This window comes from Tigriopus californicus, chromosome 9, assembly GCF_007210705.1.
Source record: "Tigriopus californicus strain San Diego chromosome 9, Tcal_SD_v2.1, whole genome shotgun sequence".
In the NCBI taxonomy this organism is placed as follows: domain Eukaryota; kingdom Metazoa; phylum Arthropoda; class Copepoda; order Harpacticoida; family Harpacticidae; genus Tigriopus; species Tigriopus californicus.
The window spans coordinates 14,277,480-14,297,847 of record NC_081448.1 but is presented as its reverse complement, the minus strand read 5'-3'; the positions used below and the strand labels follow the sequence as shown (position 1 = coordinate 14,297,847).

Genomic DNA, 20,368 nt, shown 5'->3' with positions numbered 1-20,368 from the left:
TGATATGTTTCATTGGCAGTTCATAATTGATCATTGATAGCCCCAATTCAAAAAAATGTTCAATGACACGTTTTGAGTTGCATCTAAGATATGTTAAGAAAGTCTTACTAAATAAGGGAGAACAATGATAATAGGGATAGGGAATTAGCTCACTGAATTTACTTGGAACCCAGGATCGAATCTTGTTCCTGCAATCGTTGTAAATTACATAAGATACCGTACAAGAGGGCTTATTGCTCGACACTCAACAGCAGGTAGCATTTAGATCGCTACCAAAGGTTGTAATCTAGTTATGAACCTGGTCAAGAATGATGAAACTTAATTTCGTCATATTGGAGCTTGCCCTCAAGTCATCAATTTAGAAGAGATCCAGCTAAGCAAAATGACTGATTTCTTTTCTCATTTCATCATTGCCAAAGTGAGCCACAACCAAAAAAAGAGAGCATGGAAATATTTCACATCAAGGCGGATGTACGGTACAGCAGAGTCGTTTTATTGACGTGTAGGGTGCACTTATTCTGCCTTTGTGATCCAAGAATTGCTTCATCATGGGATAATGGCTGTTGTGTTCCTGCGGTTTCGAATGCTGCCATGAAGCCGTTGTCCGCTTTGGTCCTGATCGACGTGGCCAAATCCCTGCACATCATCCACCCTCACGCCAAGGAACTCGCGGTGGATGAGTCCTTTTCGATCATCACTCCCCTTGTGATTGATTTCATCTTGGGTCAAGTGGTTTTTGGACCATTGATCACCACTTGTTGGCGAGGGGCATGGATCGGCTTCAACCTTTTGCTCGACAATCATCTCTTCCCGAATCATCCCGACTTGAACACGGCCGGATGTGTGATCTTGGGTGTATCCGGGATCAATCTGATGACCTATGTCCCAGCTTTGTTCCACTACTTTTGTGAAGATTTCAAATCGGGATGGGTTTTCTTTGCTCTATCCCGCACGTTTACGATTTTGGCCTTTGGATCGGGAATGATTTTGTGGAAAGGCTGGTGGGACGTGTGTTCCATGTCTGGGGCCAGTTGGAATCAAGGGTTGGCCTTTTTGGGAGTTGGAATGGTGATCATGATGTGCCTGGGCAACTCCCGATCGAATATTGGGTTTCCTTTGGCCATTCGTGTGGATTCGCGGGACAAGTATTTCCATTTGAATGGTTTCACCCTTTTGGATCCCAAAACCACAGAGGTGAGTTACCTATTCATTACGTTGAGGAAAGCGATTCGATGTTTGTGTGGTATCACGACATGCTGCGACTGTTGATTGGCGTTAATGGCATGTTTGAAGAAAATTGTGTGATTGGGCGTGATAAGAAAGGCTTGGCCTTTGAGAAATCCTTCCAAACACGAAAGGGGGCCCTCAAGTGAAATCAATACAGTGCAAGTAGTTTTTTCTAGTTCTCAAATCAATGGGTCTTCCTCTTCACCGTTATCAACCTCATTCTGACAACCTTCAGTGAGGTCCTGGTCATCTCTTGTTGGTTTGGCGTTTGGACCATTGAGGATAGCTTGTCGGCAAGTTGGGTCGGATCTGGATCCCTTGGAGAGGCCTTTGCGTCGTGTGTAAGTCCCCTTATCCCTTTCCAATGAACACCAAGTTATAAAAGAGACAAGTCATCCAATAAAGGCTCTCGTTGTTTGCAGTGTATTGGAGTTTCAGTCGCCACTTTGACATTCTCGGTCCAATTTTGGTTCCTGCAAGTGTTGGGTCCAACTTCGAACGAGAATGATATCCGGAGTGCAGTGCTTCATTTTTGTGCCAATCAAGTTCTAGCCTCATTGGGGCTGGTGGCCACAGTCAGCAATTTAAGAGGAATTTGGTATTTGCTGGACTTGATCTTGCCAGAAGGTAAGGTTATTTTTACTTCATAGCAACATAGGCTTGACATATCGGGCAATAAATGCTTTGAATTATGTTACTCTCCTCTCAGCGTGTTGAGTTAGATTACAGTATGCGTGTAAACATTTTGACCACGGTCGAAGCATCGGAAAATCGTTTCAATCGTAATTAAGGTGATACATCGACATTTTACCCGATATTTTTCCACTTCCGTCACAATCAGGTTTGTTTCTAACATTTTATGGAAATTATTTATTAATGTCAGTTGTGGTTGAAACGACAAAGCCTGTTTTAAACAACCATAGACAATTACGACCAAAAATGACGATTTATTTGAACATCAATTTATTTGGCAGTCTTTTTTAACATCTTTATCATCTCTCTGATAAGAGATGGCAAATGCACAGTAAATAGTCACGTTGAGCCAAGAACAACTCAAAAATTGTCCGAGTACCAAAAGAGTGAACACACGGGCGAACATAAAAGAAGCCTTCAATTCGCCTCTAATGTAGTTCAGCTAGCGGATTTCTATCGGAATCAGCATAAGACGGGCAATCTGACCTGTTCAACAGTAAGGGGCCCTTATTTGCAACGTCAGAAAGCCCAAACGAAATGGGGAAGAGGCACTGTATATTGCTAAATAAACTACTGTTAACATGCCATGAACGTAATTTCTTTTCCGAACATTACGTGACCTGGGTCACTAATTAAACATAAGATATTGATAGAACTAGCCAAAAAGCCACTCAAACGCATTATAATACAATAATAGTCGAAATATAACCTTTCATTTTAATTGTACTGGGGATGACATTCCCTGTGGCGGTTTGAAAAGCCCGTGAAAACCAAATCAAACCAAAAAAACATTAAGGCGGAATCAACAAGCCCAATTGGCCCTATATTTGGTAGAAGCTATTGTGCAAAGCGCCCTCTAAAGTGCTGAACGTAAACCATTCTTCTTGTAGCCTAGGAAGTCAATATTTAATCAACTTTTTGATTTCACGTAGAGATTTAGAAATGTTGTGAGCTCTAAAACTAGTTGAATGTTGCCATTTTTATCAAGAATTTAATAAATATCTAGTATGGTGATCCATCAAATTGGAATAATTAGTGAGGTTACCTCATTTGCCAAATCCTGCCCTTCAATACTCTACATACAATAGTCAACATGCAAAGTGCAAAGCAAGTTACTCCCCATCCTCTTATTCTACTTGCAACCGTAATAATGCTACATCCGTGAATCAAAATATGCATTATTTGTGACGCAGACGTCAATCATTGTGATGGAAGCCACATTTCGAGTGATTGAAATGGAAAATGATAATTCTCGTCGTCAACATGTATAGGTTCATTTTTCACAAGTTCTGACATGAACTCAAGCTTCAAAAATTCTTACGTTCCTTTTGATGTCAATCCAAATACAAACTTCTATTGAAGGGTTTTGGGCAAGACCGACCATTCCGCAAATAATGAGCGACACTTCGAAGGAAAGCTCATGAGAATTGCAATTAATGCCCGGAAATGCAACCAAATCTTGCTTTGGTACACTCGGATCCGAATCTAATTTAGGTCATTTCGAAACAAAACGAAGTGACCGTAGCTTAGTAAAAAGGAGATTGGGCTGGCTACATGTTGGGAAAGAATAATGAATGTGCATTTTACAATTTTCCAAGAAGAATACGGGTGCAAGACAATGAAGGTAATGGTACAAATATTGCTCCAAATGACGCAAGCAAATTCTCAAAACTTTGCAACACACTGATTGACAATGAATGAACACGCTGGTTCAAGAGCCGTATCAAGTTTCAGAGAAATAAGTCCTCTGCTGGACTCGAGTCTGGCAAAAAGTCAAAAAATTAAAGGACTCGCCCCACCACTACTAACCTCTAAATATGGGCTAACTAAGCGTACACCTTAATTCTATCAAGTTGTTTTTTGAAAATTCCCCCCTTTTGACCTGCTTTTAGGCCTGTGAATTTTTGATATTATCTAATATTCTATAAAGCAACAAAATCAAAGCTATTTATCATGATTTTGCAGGCTAGAAAGATTCCAAGATGTGTTGTGGTACAACCATCAAAATTTCATAAGACATTTTAACCACGGTGTGAACGAACGGAAAGCTCAGACAGGATTGACAAAGACAGGAAATTATGAACATACTACATTTGGTAACAAAGAGCTTTCCCCCGTTCGCCTCTTGTTATTTCCCTCTTGGATTAGTTGAATAAGTCGCATTTGATTGTAATACGACCACCCTTTGTCAACAAGTTCTGTATACCGTATGTACAAAGCTACCTTGGTTTGACCTCTTTTCTCGTTGTAGACACCTTCTCCTGGACTCTCTTGGGATCCTTCGTGTTAGCTTTCTCCTCTTTGGAGTTACTGGGAATAGCCACCACTCTCCATGGAGGGATCATTCAAGATCCAAAGCCCGGGGATCCATTCCTGATTCATGGATTCTACACCACATACTTTTACATGAACAAGCTCAAATTTCAATGCAACTCGGTAAGCGATCCGATCATTATTGACAAATGAATCACGAAAACCAATACACGTGCACTGGCTCTGATCGTGATTTTGCTTTTCCAGAAAAACCCCGAGTTATACCTTGATCTAAATGGAAGAGCGCCATTGGCGTCAAGTGATACTGAAACCCCGATGACCGAGATACCAATCAAACCATGATGATCGAGACAGCTCAAAGTGAACATGTCAAGAAAATAATTGTAAACTTGCAAACCCACTCCAATGGGTATTAGAGTGCGGCGTCCTCTTTTGTCAAATATTCTGGAAAATCTAGTCCAAATAAATATTCTTTGAGTAAATTGTCTTACTCACAATGAACCATGTGATGTTTGCCCTCCATTTCAAGCCTCTGCTATAATGATTGCCCCCTTTTTCAGTTCCATTCTAGCACTTTTTATGGGAAGTACTCCATAAGGGCGCGAGGTGTTTTCAAAATCAACACACATTCACTTCATATGAATCTTGATCATTGATTTGATAACTGAGGTTCAAAAAATTGAGATATGGCACGGCCACCTATAAGCAAGCAGCTTGTCCAAAGTTGCCCAAGAATTCTACTTTTGGAGATAACCTCGATTGAACCAATTCAATTTTGGCCAAGCTGGTTCACGCCACCCGTGCCAAGTTCAGAGCGATGTTTATTCGACCTCTCAGAAGGTTTTTTAATTGGTTTTCTAACAGATCAATAAGCTTTAAGACGATGACTATCCACCGATACGAAAAAAAAACCAAAGACATGGTTTTAATCCGCCAAAATAATCTCTAAGGATTTGTACCTACCATTTTCAGCATAGCCGATGGCCAAACACTTTTTCAATTTATTTGCTTCCAATGCCAAATCGGTCTGTAGTAGTCACAAATGACGTCAACATGCTTGGGCAAAATGAAATTGCTTTATCAATCGCGGTCAGCCGCAGCTATTGAATACAGGTTACGCTATTCATTACCCAGCTAGCTACATCAATATTTCTCTTTGAAATTTTGAAGGCATCTCATGTTATTGTTCTGGAGATTACATTTCCTGTAGCGATTAGAAAAGACCATGATAAACCAAGCCTTTTTTTAATCGCGATTCATTAGTCAGTGCCTTTTCGAAAGATTTATGCAATTGTTAACAACATAATAGATGTTATAATTGATTGCCAGGGGTCGGAAAGATATTTTTTTATGTTAAATTAACTTTTGAGCTATTTTGGCTATTTTGGGGCAAAAAAATTTTTTTCACGGATTTCAAACATAAAATAATCTAAAACCGAGGATTTTCGGGAAAATTTAAGAGTCTCTATCATGCTTAGGCAAAATTTACGAGAATTACTGGGTGTAAAAAATTTCAGGGCTGCTTTGGCCGTGTCTAGCAATAATTGTCTCGGTTCAAAAACTTGTTTGACCGTGAACCATAATCTTCATTAATGTAGAGGAATTGTTGAACACATACTGTAGTACCATACTACAAATGATCTAAATTCTACCCAAAGGCGATTGGTAACCCTCTCACCGGTTTCACCAAAACATAGCATAGTCTTGATGTCAGAACCAAAACTAAGGGTCTGCTGAAGACCGCCAAGAGGCCGATGTAAGTGGATGAGCCTTTTGGTGTCCATTCTTGAACCTTCATTGATGGATGGAGAACTTCATGCAAGAACAGCGAATCCCTTTACAATGGATCAGATCAAGGGCGAAAATCTGGGATTACAGGATTCCGTCTGCAGAGGGCCAAATGTTAGAGGGGTTACCAACCTCCTTTAGACTGAAGTTGGATGTTAGATTTTTTAGCTTGGTGTTAGATTTTCCAATAGCCCCTTTTAAAAGGTACGAAAGGTATCTGATATTGTACGTTTTCAAAAGCATTCATGAGCTTTGTCCCAACCCAGGATTTAGGGTCAATTGTAGTGACCGTAGAGGCTTAATGTGCGTTTTGAGAGCACCTTCAAGCCCTCGAGAATCCAGGCTAGTTAAAACCATGAAGTCCAACTCTCTTCTTTCTCGGTCCTTCTTCCTTCATTGTTCAATTTGCTGCCCTCAAATATTCGTAGGGTTATGTAGGGGTTGATCCAGTAGCAAGATTTAAGTCAGACTTGGACAAGTTTTTGACTAAAATTCCAGATCAACCTTATATTCAAGGATTAGCCAGATCAGCCAACTCCAATTCGTTGGTCGATCAAATAATATATATAAATAAAAGTCAGGTATAATAAATAATCTTCTCGTCTTGAACTGCTGGGATTCCAATCCCGGTAGCGGTAAGGAAGTCCGCACAAAAAAAAAAAATGAAAATATGATCAAGCAATTCATGGAGGACGAGGGGGGGGGAAGGATTTTCAGGACACACAAAGAGTGGACCTTAATTTCTTTCCACCCTATACAGTAAATTCTACATGATGGCTTTTGCATCCTGGACCATGATTCCATGATGCTTCAAGATATGATTTTCACTTAGAAGTCATAAATATGTGCCTACATTAAAATTCAATTTTCCGTTGATGTAAAGGCAAGACTATATTTCAAAGAGCAAGAAGATCGCAAAAAAATTATCAAGCAATTTTTGCCTTAAAAAACACCATAATACAAGAATAATCAAACAAACCATTCATGTATTATGGTGGTTTTTAAGGCCAAAATTACTTGATGATTTTTTCATGATCTTCTTGCTCTTTGGACTCAGACATAGTCTTGACTTTACATTTTTTTCGCCTTTTTATAACTTATTATAACGTTTTCGGCTGATTTTCTAACCTAAATCACCAACTATTTCTCCGACCCCTATTGATTACAAATTGACGATATGATCAAAATGGCAGTTAAATAAACTTTGATGGTACAATCTAAACGGTAATTACTCAACTCTTAATGATGAAGTCGCAATACAAATTAATGTGAGTAATTGGACCATCTCTTTAGTACATGATGTCCAGGTAAACGTTAACTGTAAATGTTCAGCGATGCCCTGATCAAGAAAACTCGTACGGCAACTTGAAAGTACGAGCTCTCTTGAAATTCCCAGTCCTCACACACGCGTCCTTGACGACACCTGATGGGGAATGTTCGTACTCTTTGGTGAATGGCTTGAATCTGCCCAGGTTTTAGGGTTATAGTGTACATCCCCCACACACACACGCACACGTTCGACGTGACTTTGGTCACAAACAGCCGTTATCCGACCCAAGCTGCAGTGTTTCCCTCCCCTCTAAGACTAAACATTTTACACATTTCATTGATCTTTAAACCTCAGACAAGATGTCTTCCTTAGAAGTGGAGGCCGTTTCACTTGATGATCACCTCACGGTGAATGGAAAACCTTTCCCACTGTACGGCGAGCTGATCCGGGTGTCGCCAATGCGTTATGTGGTCCCTGCGAGATTGGACGTCAACTTTATCAAGTACAAGATGCCCATCTATGAGGATGATCTTTGGATTGTGACCCCACCCAAGTGCGGAACCACTTGGACGCAAGAGATCGTTTGGCTTCTCCTGAACAACGTGGACCTGGAAGCGGCCCAGATCAATCAATTCTACCGGATTCCTTTCTTAGAGCTGGGCTCGATTCGTGGACCTTCAAGTGAACCTTATCAGAGCGATTTGGAGCAGAATGAGGAGAACTTACACCACTTTGAGGGCAACTCTTTCGAATTTGCCCAATCCCGACCGAGGCCCAGGATCATCAAGACCCATTTGCCTTTGACCATGTTGCCCGACAAGTTGTTGGACACATGTAAAGTGATTTTTGTGGCCAGGAATGTCAAAGACATGGCCGTCTCATACTACTACCATCACAAGCTGATCCTCCCGGAAGAGTTTCCATTCGAGGAGTTTGCCAAGGTGTTCAAGAATGGGGCTATATTGCAGACCCCTATGATTCCAATGGTTTTGGAGGCCTGGGAGAAACGGGCTCATCCCAACATGTGCTTCAATACGTTTGAAGAGATGAAGGCGGATATCGATGGCGTTGTAGAGAAACTCTGCATGTTTCTAGGTGTAAAATTGTCCCATGAGAACAAGGTCAAACTTCTTGAGGCAGTTAAATTTGAGAGCTTGAAGAAGAACAAATTCGTGAACAAACAGAAGGAGTTTGACAAGCAAGATCCATCCAAAGACAAGGTTTTCATTCGGAAGGGAATGATCGGGGATTGGAAGAACCACTTCAATGAAAAGATGAACGCCGAATGGGATCCCTGGATCAGAGAGCAACTTCAAGATTCGGATTACAACATGGTTTTTGAATAGTTTACTACTCATTGGTGTCTTGCAAAGTAGAAATGTGATTTGAATTGTTTTTTTTCCTCTTTTTTAGACGTTATCGGGAACAATAAATCTATCAAGCAAAAGTTTGAAATATGTGTAAAATGCGACGAGACATAAAATTATAATTACAACTTTTAAATGTAGTTACCTTCTAGCGCATTGATAATTTATTGTATCGCTCACTTGGCTATTGCAATAACATTATTTTGACAAACCGTTCTTCGCTGTAACAAATGCAGATCACTTTTTGGCATGTGCCATCTGTCTCAGTTTCTTGACATCATCCTTGGCCTTCATTTTCATTAAATCGAGACAAGCCAGAGCATCCTCGGCCGAGTCATGACCACCCACTAAAAGAAAAAAGAATGTAAATCAAGATTTCTTCGATTTTTTTCGTTTGAGCTTACCTTCGTTCTGAATGATGCGCTTAAGTAATTCCGCGGACAAAACCTTCAATCCACGCTTATAGGGCGGACCCATTTTGTGAGGAAATACCACGCTAGTGTCCACCACCGACATATGGATCATTTTTAAAGCCTTCAAGTCACTCTCGAAAGAATGACCAATAAGAATAGTTTTGGATGTGAACATAGACAAGAGAACCGCTTGCACGTCCCGAATGGTGGTGGTCACACCCTCCAGGTCGTCGGCTGTGATTCCACTGAACCTTTAAAGAAATATATTCATAATCAACAAATATGCCTACTTGGAGCTTTCTTTCTTGAAAACCGGTATTCATGGGTATAAATTTTATTCCAATCAACGCTAAGGTAACCAAACGCCACTCATTGAAGATTTATTTCATGGCTCTCTGGTCATACACAGCGGGAGAGAAAGTTTCCTGTCACTTGTGAACAGAAAGTAGATTCCCATCGATTGAATTCGGCTCTTAGACTGTTTCGTAGTGGAAGCATAGGTTCTGATGTCTTATTGAGTCAAAAGATGGTAGTAGATAAGTTTACTTCGGGACTCAATATGATGTCGGAACATTTGCTTCTGCCAAAGACTCAAGTTCTCCTCCCCGACCTTTCTCAAGGAAACTTTTAGACGCTAACCACATCCAAAGACGGACAACTAATCTGATACGGCCGACTACGATACTGCCTATCGGAACTTCATACGAATGATGTGATGGCTACCTTCGCCGGCCGGGCGAGGTTCACCCCTCCGATCCTAGCACCCCAAATACAAAAACATACTTATAAATGCGTATTTCCATCACTCTATCTAGCCTCAAGCATTCTTCGACTGTCTAATGGCATAAATGCATGAAATAAGACCATACATTTTGAACCTCGTGTTCGCCTTATAATTTTTCTAAATAAAAGCCTTTGAAGTTGAAGCAGTTGAAGCTGAGTTATATACCTGGTATTGTAGTCGATGATGTCATTCTCAGGCTTGACTAGGCTCTCATAGACCGTTTTGCCGCTCAAATCAGCCACCGTCACACGTGTGAGCTCGTTGCCCTTTACCGTGTTACACATCTCACAATCCAACGCAAAGATCTTGTAATCTCCGTCGGAAGGGACCGATACCGGGTCCATGGTGGTCACGAAGCCTCGCATGTCGTTGAAGTCCAAGATGTCCGTGACGTGACATTTGTGGACCTGACAACCATCCGAATCCGCTTCCAGTTGACAGCACGAAAAACACTGAATGAATCCTGTGGCTGAAATGATAAGACGTGAACGTAGGCAGGCTTACAGGTTGAGCAAATATTGAATTTTGCTAACACGTTCTTCCCAATCTACGAACCTGCGATTCAAAGTCACTTAAAAATGCACTCGAGAACCTACGTAAATTATGGAGATCAAGACTGAGAACATGATATGTCACACTGCTTTGAAACATTACTGACGATTGGCGTCATTCAAATTGGATTTGGACTTCAAGAACAAGCTAATACCCAACTTCTAAACAAAAGTCGTCTCTTATCTTGAAACAGCGGCTGATTTCATCATGCAGGCACAAATAAGAAGGAGCCTGAGTTCATTATGCTTTTTCAAGCCGTGAACGCAACCGTGCACAAAATGTTTGGCTTCGGGCCACAGATTGCGAAACTTCTTCGCCATGAAGAAACCAACGGAATCTCAACCCCAACCACCACCATTGACATCCCCCTAGAGATTGAGGAGACAGCTCAAGACATTTCCTTACTAGAAGTTGACACGACCTCGGACGATGGCCAGATTTTTGATCTACTCGACCGGGCCGATGGAACCCGAGATGGAAGGATTGACACTCGAAGTCTTCTGAAATGGGTGACGGCCATGGACCTGAAGAAGGCCATCGATATGGAAGCCAATTTGAATATCACACCCACTCGATTGGAACGTCTAGTGTCGAGAGCAGATGCGAACAAAGATGGATTTGTCGACAAAGAAGAGTTCTCTCAGATGCTCCGGGATCATGCCCAAGAGCTCGATAAAGCCCAGCGGAGTCTCTTTAGGCAATATCTCAAAGTGATAGCCTACGGCGAGGAGATCACATTATGTCCCCCTCCCATTTTCATCCTGTCAGTGGCGATCCTCGAGGTGATCGTTTTTATTTCACACATGGTGCAATTCCACAAACACCATCCTGAGCTGCCAGTGGCATGGAATGAGATCGCACCCCTGTGTTCCAAACTGATTTTGAATCCAAACCAACGCGCTCAGGTTTGGCGTTTCTTGACTTACAGTCTGGTCCATTCCGGATTCCAGCATTTCGCTCTCAACGTCGTCATGCAGATTCTTGTCGGTCTTCCCCTGGAGATGACCCACGGTCCCTACCGTGTGGGTACTGTGTATTTAGTGGGAGTGTTGGCTGGATCACTTGGGTCGTCAATCTTTGAACCGCATGCGTTTTTAGCGGGAGCATCCGGCGGAGTATACGCTCTCATTGGTGCCCATTTAGCGACACTCATTCTCAATTGGCGGGAAGATATCATGATCATCAACAAACGCGTTCGCCGGGGAAAGGCGACCAGTGCCAAGCACGGACACATGATCCGAACGCTCAGATTGATTTTAGTACTCGCTTACGCCGTGGTGGACCCCGTCATAGCAATCATCAAACACAACGGTAAAACCTCGTACGTGGCCCATTTGTCTGGAGCTCTCATCGGAGTTTTGATCGGAATCGTCGTGTTGAAGAATCGAAAAGTGGAGCATTGGGAACAAAAACTAAAAACAGTGTGTTTGGCATTGGTAATGGTGATCATGGTGCCGGTTTTGTCATGGAACATTTTTGCTGACTTCATTGTTAGGTTGGTTCACGGCAATAATGCCACATACTTTGGCGTGGAACCAGGCCACGAGTTTCTACGCTCTTGCCATAATTATATTTAACCAAATTAGAAAAATAGATCTCGGCCAGTAATGTTGCTTTATCAATAGCTACTATCTACCAAAGTCTGATCCCAACTATCCCAACTATGGAACTTACCTCTGTTTCCTCGCCGTCGGATTAGCCTGCCCCAATGGTAAATGCAGTCCTCACGATCGAGTTGATGTCCGAATTTGTCGATCCTGTACATTCGGTTACACCTATCACAAAGTCGCTTCATTGGATCTGTGGGCTGAGCCTTTCGAGGCCGAAAAGGATCCTCTTTTACTATAGCCTTGCCTTTTTCATTGGGATCGGCTAAGGGATAGCAATTCTCCTCCATTTGCTCCGGAGTCAGGACGTAACGTTTCATCACAGCATAATAGAGATCATCAGGGATGTCCTCGTCAGATTTGGCTCGCTTCTCAATGCTCCAGGTGCCGATGGAACCCGGTTTGCCGGCCAAAACTTGCAAGTGAGTGGTGAGCATGTTTCTCTTCTGTCCGTCGGGCAAAGGCTTACTTGACGCAGAACCTGCTTTGGCCGCCTCTGCAGCCTCCGACCGAAGGCGTTTAATACAATTGACCACCACATTGAGGTAGATATTTCGGTTCTTGCTTCTATCACTACAAATCTTCTCCTCGCTCTTGGCCCTCTCATAGGCCTTGGCCCTGTCATGCCCATAGATCTTGAGACACTCTTCGACGAGGCTGTTCAAGTAGCGTTGCCGGACATTGGCCGGGACTTTGGCCGACGGGTCCGCCCCAATCATGGGCTTTTCCAACTGAGCCATGGTTTTGGTGGTTGGATTGTGGGCCATTCGGGGCATGCCTTTAAGGGTATGGGCCACGGTTTGTTTGCCCGGCTGCGTTTCCGTGGCAGCACGTCGGGCATCCAATTGACGTTGAAGTTTTGATTTGGGCGGTCCCGCAGAATTTGCGGCATGGGCGATCCGCTTATTGGAGGCTTTGCTTGGCAGGCCTTGAGCGATTTGCTCCATTTGGTTCTCTATGCTTTCATCCTCTTGCTTTTCCTGGATCTTCTTGTACCGGTTCATGAGCATTTGCGAGGGAGTCAGCCGTGGTTTCTTGGTGGGTGGTCGCAATTGCTCCGACGATTTATCTGCGGCTCCTAAATGAGCGATTCTCTTTCGTGATTGAGTATTAGCCTTGTCATCCCCGCCGTCACCTTCTTTTACCAGTCTCTGGGCCTTCTTTTGCGCATTGGAATCAGTATTAATCGTTGTGGTGTCGAATTCGTTGAATATTCTGCGCAGCTCGTCATCTTCGTCTTCGAACAACTCATCCGCATCGTCTTCGTCATTGGATAACCCCATGGAGTCATCCTGAAAATCGTTCAAGTCATCTGGAAGGAGATCCAATTCCGCAGAGAAATCAGGGATAGGAGAATTCGTTTCATCGGAATCCTTGTCCTTGACCTTTGACAACGGCGGATCCAGTTCCTTGGCTTCAATCCTTGCAGCTTTCGACTTCGATTCTGCATGGCTTGTCGAGGACTTCTTGAAGGTTGAGTCTGAATGGCTCCTCGAAGACTTGCCTTTGATTGGCTCCGAATTCTTGGACTTGTGCTTGATAGGTTCACTTGGGCGTCTCGTCTCGTTCTCCTTGGTTCGTGATGAATGATCCTCTCGTGTTCTCGAAGACGACTTGTGCTTAGAATGGTCAGCATCCTTTTTAGACCTTTCGTCTCGAGATCGCTCCAGGTGTTTGTTGGACGATTTCTGATGTCGAGAACTTGAGCTCTTCTCCGGACGTTTTGCTTTGTTATCAGACCTGTCTGGCCTCTTCTTGTCTTGGTCTTTCCTCGAAGACTTCCGGCGCTCTTTCAGATCTGCCTTTGGGGCTTTGACGTTGTTCTGTTCGTCCAATTGAGTCATGGCGTCCAAAAAGGATTGAACATTAGGAGGCAACTCTTCCTCGTCCACATCGTCGCCTTCACTGTGGAAATCCGGATTCAACTTCTCATCCTCCTTGATATGAACATCTTGGATCTTTTCCTGAGCATTCTTTACCTCGAATGCACTATCCGAGGTGGATCCGATCTGAGCTCCTACATTGGTTTTCATCGGACCTTGGGCCACAGACGAATCAGGAGCACCAAGAATGATGTCAGCCGCACTCAGACGTCGAGCAGTCTCCTCGGATTTGACCACGGCCAAGGACTGAGGTTTCGCCTTGGTCTGAGCAGTACCTGACTCCGATGATGATGGTTGTTGTTTAGAGAGAGGTTCTTGCTCTTCAAAATTCTCTAATTTGACAATGGACGAGAGGGGTTTGGACGATGACAATGTTAGGGTTTTGCTGACAGTGTCGTCTTTTTCAATCTTGACCATGGCCGACAACTTTTGTGACGGATGACTTGGACTTGATTCGCTAATGACTGCCAACGGTTCCCGCTTCACTTGTAGGTGTCGGATTTTTTCCTCAATCCTCTTCTTTCTGTCTTTTTCTTTGGAGGATTCTTTCCTTTTCCGCTTCTTTTTCGACTGACGTTTCTTATATTCTTCACTTGAATCGGTATCATTGTCTGACTGTGACTCCGAGGAAGAAGAGGACTCCGATGAAGAGGAGCTTGACCGTGATCGTTTCTTTTTCCTCTTCTCCTTCCTCATTTTCTTCTTCTTTCGCTTCTCTTTCTTCGACATTTTTCTCTTCTTACTCTTCGATTTTCGGGATTTCTTTCGCTTGCGGGACGACTGTTCCTCATCGGATTCCTCTTCCGAGCTGTCACTTTGGCTGTGGTACGACACGGTGGACGCCAATGAGGACTCGGAGCCAGATTCAGACGAAATGACAACAACCGCCTCTTGGATTTGGGGCTGGATCTTGTCCGGAGGCTGGCTGAGTTTCTTTTCAGGGAGGTTGCTTTCAATACCCATGAACTTGTTCTTGTAATAATTTTCCAGCACCTTCCGTTTGGCTTCGATCTTTTGCAACTCCTTCTCCTTGGCCTCGACCAACTGCTTGGCGGCTTCCCTCTCCAATCTCAGCCGCTTGGCCTCATTACTTTCCAGCGGTTCTCGGGGAGACTCTTTGGGATCTTCGGAGCTACTCGTCACGGTGTCACAACTAATATTTTCTACCTTAACCTCAACCAACGGCTCCGCCTGATTTTCAAGTTTCTCAGGCACCACCGGTTCAGTTTTGACTTTCTGGGCTTTGACTTTACTGCGGATGACCTGCTGCTCCACTTCGTTCACGTTGGTAAACACACCGGATTTCATGCCTTTGAGGAGAATCTCACCGATGAGGTGACTGCTTTCCGTGGCTTCATCGTCGCTCTCACTCAAATCGCCAATGTCCCCGAACACGGTGACCTTGGATTTGGGCAATTGCACGGGCTTCTTCTTGAGGATCTGAGGCTTGAGACTGGACAGTTGCTCGAGGTTGCCCGGAATGTAAGACTTCTTGACCGGAGGCGGGGCATGGGCCGCTGGAGGGGCGGTGGAAGCCGAGGGCTCCGAACAAAAATCGTAGGTGGGACTGAAAGATGGGTCAGACGTGGGCGGCTGTTGGTATTTCCGCAATTCTTCAATGGGCGTGGGCTCATAGGATGGCGCATCTTGGGCCGGTAGAAAAAGTTTCTTGGTGTGGCTAGCCGGCCGATCACTTTGGGCGGATTTTAACGCCTCGGCGATTTGTTGGGCGTCCAATTTGGCCAGGATGGCATTCAAGGTGTGGGACGGGTCCGTTGTCGGGTCGGAAGTGGAGCCGGCCACGGAAAGCAGCACTTTCTTCACGGCATCACTCACCAAAGACTCCAAATGGGCCGACGAACGCTCGGGTGGGTCATGGCCCACGCCCACAGCCGCTGAAAATGAATGTCCAAGCCAAGCAGAAGTTAGAGCAGCCAGAACGAGAACACCTTGAGCAGGCAGGCTTGAATTGGTTACTAGCTACCTAGTTGGGTGGGCCTGGCCAAACGTGTCGATCCATGGGGGTTCCCTCGGGTCCCTTGGGTCTCTCTAGGCACTCCTAACTAAGCCCAGAAGTCTGGCCCCGGACCTGACTTCGAAAGTCTATTATTCTCGTTCAACTCTGAGCTCTTTCTATCTAGCCTCCGTGAACATGAGCCGTCTTCGCCATTAATAATACGACCAATGGGTTGGGCGGGTTCAAGGGGTTTCATCCCCATCAATAATAAGATTGCGGACAAGCTGTACCTGGGACCGACCGTTCGGGCGTGGGCGTGGCCATGGGTGATAGTAGGGCTGGGGCATCATGCCGAAAATGGCAATAGGGCCGTTGGCACAGACCGCCGTTAGCGAAATAGGGACACGGGAAGGTGCCGAAATAACCCGTGGACGGAAACATGAGACGCCGGCCCCCAAATCCCCAAAATGACGACGATGAGGTCGTTGTGAAATGGCTGGCAGGGCTGCTCGGTCCCTGGGCTCTGAACTGGCCAGAAGAGCTCTAAAAACATACCAAAAAATGCCAGATGACAAGCGGAATAGGCCAGAAAACCGGCCTCAAAGCCATAAACTTTCTCCCACGTGGAGGTCTTCATTGTAATTCAGTTTCAATCCCCACAAGGGTTCACCTTTTGAAGCCATATCTTAATGATTTAGAGCATGTTTGTGTTCACGATTTGAGTTCTTATGGCCTTCAGGGGAGAGGTTCAAGGACTCTATCAAAATCTTAACAAGGGTAGTAAACTAGTAATTAGTCGGCCCCGACAAAATATGTCGGACTTTTGGCCCAAATATGTCATTTTTATGTAGCTTAAAATAACCCAAATAGGTTGATTTTATGTTAGCCAAAAACGTTTTGGGTTTGTTGTTTCTCTCCCATTTATTTTTCCTCGCATAAAAACTAGGACCGGGCAAAACTTGCAAATAAATTTGGTCTTTATTGAAAGCACATTGGCATGAAAAAAATTGAAGAAAAAATTGGCGAATAAACTTTCCAAAAGAGAGGCAACAACAGGTTCAGGGAGGGGGGCGGATTTAATTTATGCCTTCCATATCAAGCCAAACATAGATGAAAAGGAATGTTACATTATAATATCTTCAAGCACCTGTAGTTGAACCTGCTACCCCTAAGAAGCAGAATCTTGCCATGTCCATGCTGGCTTCTAATTACTAGGCCTTGAAAAAAATAGCCAGTTAGAAAAATATGCCAAAAAGTGCAAAAATACCAAAAATAGCAAGTGTAAAAGAGTCGAGAAAAAAATGAAAGAAAAATTGGGAAATGAAAAAAAAAACAGGCAATGTATAACAAAAACGTTGCTGCCATGGCCAAAAGGTCATTGTTAGTCCTGTTTATTGCCTTTTTCTGTTGCCAAACTCTAGAAAAACAATTGCATATGCTGAGTGATCTTTTCAATTTCTTTATTTGTTAACATGCAATTAAATCTTCTTTTTTACAATGCTTGACATTAGGACACTTTGGCCTGTTTGTGATGTTTTGGTACAGTATACAATATTTCTTTTTGTTTGTTTGGAGAGTCTAGTGCTATTGTTTAAGGCACTTTTGCTCACTTCATGATTAGATTTGTGTCTATTGATCCGCAATTGAATGCTGCCCTTGTTCTCAGAAATCATCTTTCTCTTTCTTACTTATCATCCCAGGAAGAAAAGAAAAAGGTCAAAAAAATGAAAATGGACAAGAATGTATTTTGGGGCCCTAAAATCCCAAAATATGTGGAAAAGATGTTTTAAGTAAAAACATTGTTGGTCTCATTCTAGCAATTAGAGTTGGCAAAAAACCCTTGAAAAGCCTCAATGTTGTTGTTGTTGTTGTTGTTGTTTGTTGGTTGGGAGAGTTAGGTCAGAGTATAGATGCTCTAGGCATAGATACGCAAGGCTGAGTATGCGTCATCAAATTCGACCGATCTGATTGGCTGCCAATTGTCAAAGAACATGGGCTTTGTTTGGAAACCTTTCCGACAGGGAGTCAGTTACTTCTAAAAAGAGGTCGCACGTTTGCTTTGCATAATAGGGCAAAGCTTTGAATGATTTATGACAACTTGATCCACCATGGATTTAACCAACTCATACCACACGGTTAAGGGTGTCTTTTGACATTGCAATGGTATTAGCGTGGTATTTCCCAATAAGATGTACTTGACTACTTGACATACTGATCTTTCGCATGCTGCCAGTCTCAAATTGGTCAAAAGCACTTCAAAAGAGAAAGTACTACCATATTCCACAAAATACATTGCAAAGTATGTAGGAACTTGTTTCTTGATAAACTCAAGAAGCACACACGTGATAATGTTAATCTGAATAAGCTAATGAAATACTATAACAATCTAATCTTATGATATGTCTGGCTCAATTTGATGATTCTCAGATCCAAGATCTTAAGATTTTGAAGGATATGGTGCTGCAGGAATCTATCCGCTATGACGTTACCCTTCACCCCCCTCTTTCGGTTTGTTTACTTCCTGAGGTGTCTATGGGGACGTCTAGGCAAGCTCTGGCAGGTTCGTTTGTTTGCTGCTACCAGTGTCAGTGATGCAAGTTTGGGGCTTCAAACACGTTTTTGTGAAGCTGACCCTTCTTTCACATGGCAATTTGAGGAATAGTGAGCTTCGTTAAAACTAGTTTGAAACGGCGATTATGCATCACTGGCTTTCGCAGGCACGTTTGTTTGTTATTAGGGAAAATGAAGTTGATCGGAACCTTTTTTCCCTTTGATTGTGGATTTTTTAATATGAATATAATTTTTCTATATTTAGGTCTGTTTTTTCACGTTTTTTTTCTGACCACTGCAGGTCAGAATGTAATCTACAGTACTATTTAAATGATAATAAGAGAAATGAAGGGCCTTATTGTATAGGGACGAAGTTTAAATCCAAGTACATGTACACCAAGCAGGTGCAATGTCAAAGCCATTGGAATTTCTGGTACATTTTGTACTTCCTTGGAGTCCCAGGAGATGTTGCTGAATTTACCATCACCCTTCATGGTCGAGTCACTGAAGTCTTACACAGCGAGACCCCATTGGATGTCATTGAAAAATATTTTGTTACAACCAAGAAAAGTCATATGTACACTTATTGGGGCCTTTGCAAAATGCGTCATGTATTGTGTCTCTTTTAGCAATTGGGTACAACTTATTGAGCTTGACGTTGTCATCAGTTTAGTGTTCCTGGAACCAGCTCCTCTTGCTGTTGCCTTAGGAACTGTCAAACTAGCACCTGGTGCTTAGGGTCTGTCTGGACCTCGCGGCACCAATATTAACAGACTTAATGTGACTTTATTTTAAGATTTTTGCATGATTTTATTGATTTTATTTTTCAAAATGTTCTCGCACTCAGTCTCACTCTCTCTTCAAAATGTACCCTGGACGTCACACTCCTTTTTCTGCATAACAGAGCTGGCCGACTGCTGCTCACCGCTGTGTGCTTTAAGTTCTTAACTTGCAAACGTCTAACTTGCTTTAATCGCTCTATGCTACAAGGTATCATTTGAGCACCAAATTAAATGACTATCTGACACACTGAAATTATAATAATTTTAAGTTAGTTACTTTTGAACAATTCAGATTACCATTTGCACATGTAGATTGAGATCCTAAACTTGCCTTGACTTTAAAACTGAATTACAAGAAAATGCATTAATAACTTAGGAACATGATTGCCCTCCTTATATTCAAGAACGACAAGTAAATTATTGAAATCTTTTGTCATATTATTACAAATGTGAGTCTATGAAACAAATAGATGATGACAAGGAGGATAGCAAATCATTTCAAACACAAAAGTGCTTTTTACTTAATTCAAAGTTAAAACCAGTTTACTTGTTAAATGCTTCTACTTTGAGGAAAAAGGCATGTTTTTCAAAATCAGGTTGTCAGACCAAATTTTTCTTGGTCATAGCCACCCTGGGCCACTTTTCAAATTGAAATAATAAAATAAGAAATGTAGATCTCTTCAATTAAAAGAAGGTCATTTTCATATTATTTACTTGTAAAGTGAATTGTTTCAATTTTATGTTGTCAAAAGCTTATAGGGCTTGTCAAGTGAACGCATTCATGAACAAATGACGTTGTTCCATGGAGTAAAATCAAAGACAGCATGCTTAGCCAAACCGCATTGTGCATGCATTAGAATTTGACATTTATTTCATTTTACCTCCTTGTCAGCAAATATCATTGTGGTATTAAGCAAATTTGAAAGTGGGTTGATCAAAAAATTTCAAACTTGTTCATTTTGTTAGGATTTGTTACACAATTCACTCAAAATTAAAAATGAAAATTTCATAGGCAAATGGTGCAAATTGACTGTGATGTTTGTTTTAATTCTCCCTCCCAAAAATGCGCAAATCAGGGTACTGGATCACATTTATCCTTGAATTTCATTCCCTTGAAATTACCTAATTCAAATTCTATTAGTCATTTTCATAGCTTTCACCATGTTTCCTGAGTTCCCTAACCATAGGTTTGGGTTCAAATTTGGCCAAATTTATCTATTC

General features: G+C 42.6%; 4 protein-coding genes across 4 annotated transcripts; 3 read left to right on the top strand and 1 right to left on the bottom strand.

Moving 5' to 3' along the window:
- Positions 1-486: 486 nt before the first annotated feature.
- Positions 487-4,667, top strand: LOC131886433 (uncharacterized). The gene is made up of 5 exons (XM_059234765.1): positions 487-1,194; positions 1,404-1,568; positions 1,650-1,854; positions 4,172-4,356; positions 4,441-4,667. The coding sequence occupies exons 1-5, from the start codon at positions 592-594 to the stop codon at positions 4,534-4,536; spliced, it is 1,254 nt and encodes a 417-aa protein (XP_059090748.1). The 5' UTR covers positions 487-591; the 3' UTR covers positions 4,537-4,667.
- Positions 4,668-7,500: 2,833 nt separating this feature from the next.
- LOC131886043 (sulfotransferase 1E1-like) lies at positions 7,501-8,707 on the top strand. Its single transcript, XM_059234261.1, has one exon. It carries the CDS (start codon positions 7,612-7,614, stop codon positions 8,596-8,598), a length of 987 nt encoding a protein of 328 aa, XP_059090244.1. The 5' UTR covers positions 7,501-7,611; the 3' UTR covers positions 8,599-8,707.
- A 48-nt stretch (positions 8,708-8,755) lies between these two features.
- Positions 8,756-16,319, bottom strand: LOC131886041 (RNA exonuclease 1 homolog). The gene is made up of 5 exons (XM_059234259.1): positions 16,106-16,319; positions 12,043-15,753; positions 9,982-10,285; positions 9,024-9,283; positions 8,756-8,966 (listed from the first exon to the last, which is right to left on the bottom strand). Exons 1-5 carry the CDS (start codon positions 16,254-16,256, stop codon positions 8,857-8,859), a joined length of 4,536 nt encoding a protein of 1,511 aa, XP_059090242.1. The 5' UTR covers positions 16,257-16,319; the 3' UTR covers positions 8,756-8,856.
- On the top strand, positions 10,384-11,976 carry LOC131886042 (rhomboid-related protein 1-like). The gene has a single exon (XM_059234260.1). The coding sequence runs from the start codon at positions 10,611-10,613 to the stop codon at positions 11,943-11,945; it is 1,335 nt and encodes a 444-aa protein (XP_059090243.1). The 5' UTR covers positions 10,384-10,610; the 3' UTR covers positions 11,946-11,976.
- Positions 16,320-20,368: the final 4,049 nt, after the last annotated feature.